At 40.2% G+C, this 1,163-nt stretch overlaps 1 protein-coding gene across 1 annotated transcript; it reads left to right on the top strand.

The window, feature by feature from the left end:
- Positions 1-765: 765 nt before the first annotated feature.
- Positions 766-1,152, top strand: Tsp_13609 (plexin-B2). The gene has a single exon (XM_003367589.1). The coding sequence runs from the start codon at positions 766-768 to the stop codon at positions 1,150-1,152; it is 387 nt and encodes a 128-aa protein (XP_003367637.1).
- The last annotated feature ends 11 nt before the right edge of the window (positions 1,153-1,163 follow it).

Here is a 1,163-nt window from a genome sequence, read left to right as displayed (position 1 = left end):
TCCTTATCGGCATTTGGGGGCAGTAGTTTTATTTTTATTAATTATCTTTTTTTTTGTTAATGATAACTTTTTACATTCGACAATGGAAAATTTGTTTTTTCACTAATCTGTTTGTCACTTTTAGTGGAACACAAAGTTCCAGTCAGACGGAAGATGGTGTATCTGGAGGAGAGGGGGGGGGGAGGATAAATTGTTCAGCTTTCGTGTAAACAAGCTTTAATGCTAAGTAAACGCTTTGGATCTTTTATCTAATCTTGTAGTCGTTTGCATTCGGGACATTGGTTGCACGTATGTTGCGAAAATGAGAGCTTAATTTCTTTTTTCTCTATTTCTTTATTTTTGCCAAAAAACTGACCGACGACGATGACCTCTTCCGGTGCTTTTATTTTAAGATGATTCGGCTTACGGTTGACTAGATCGACAAAAAGTAACGGACTTTTTTGAATCATCTCACGACCACGGTCGTCTGACGCAACTGTGTGAATATTTGACAGCGGGGCTTTTTTCCGTAACTTTTGTTTGTCAGGAATGCTTGCTTTTTTTCTTTTCTCCTTTCCAACATCTCATGGGAAAAATGGATCGAACTTTCATTCGATCCCGAAACAAATCTATATATTTGTCCTACGAGTATTATAGTATAAATAAATTTTTCGAAAAATCTCTATATACATACAGAAAGGAGAATGTCAAATAAAAGAGTACAAAAATAATAAGCAATCAAAAAATGTCCTCCAGTGCTGCTTGTTGATTTGTATATATTGTGAGATGGTATTTTTTCTTGTTCAGGTCGTCGAACGGTTGTACACGGGTCGCGTATATGTCGCCGGTGTCAATCGACTTTACCAGTTGAATTCCAATTTGCTCTTGCAAAGCCAAGTGGAAACAGGCCCTGCCCGAGATGGTACAATTTGCACGGACGATCCGGCCTGCGATCCGCGCACCAGACTCTCTGACAATTACAACAAAGCTTTGGCAATATACCACAAGCAGACCAAGCTGATCGTCTGCAGTTCGCTGTACGATGGCCATTGTCGACTGCGCAATTTGTACAATATATCCGTGGTCGACGATCGTGTGGTCGATCAGAATGTGGTCAGCGGAGATTTGACCGCGTCGGCTGTTCTGTTCGTCAACAAGGGTCCAAATGAATGAAGGAATGTTTT

This window comes from Trichinella spiralis (assembly GCF_000181795.1).
Source record: "Trichinella spiralis strain ISS 195 chromosome Unknown Scfld4007, whole genome shotgun sequence".
NCBI lineage: Eukaryota > Metazoa > Nematoda > Enoplea > Trichinellida > Trichinellidae > Trichinella > Trichinella spiralis.
This window is presented reverse-complemented; position numbering and strand designations above follow the sequence as displayed.

Excerpts from the sequence above, each read along its gene's own strand:
- Tsp_13609 (XM_003367589.1), top strand. The coding sequence starts at position 766 with ATGGTATTTTTTCTTGTTCAGGTCGTCGAACGGTTGTACACGGGTCGC.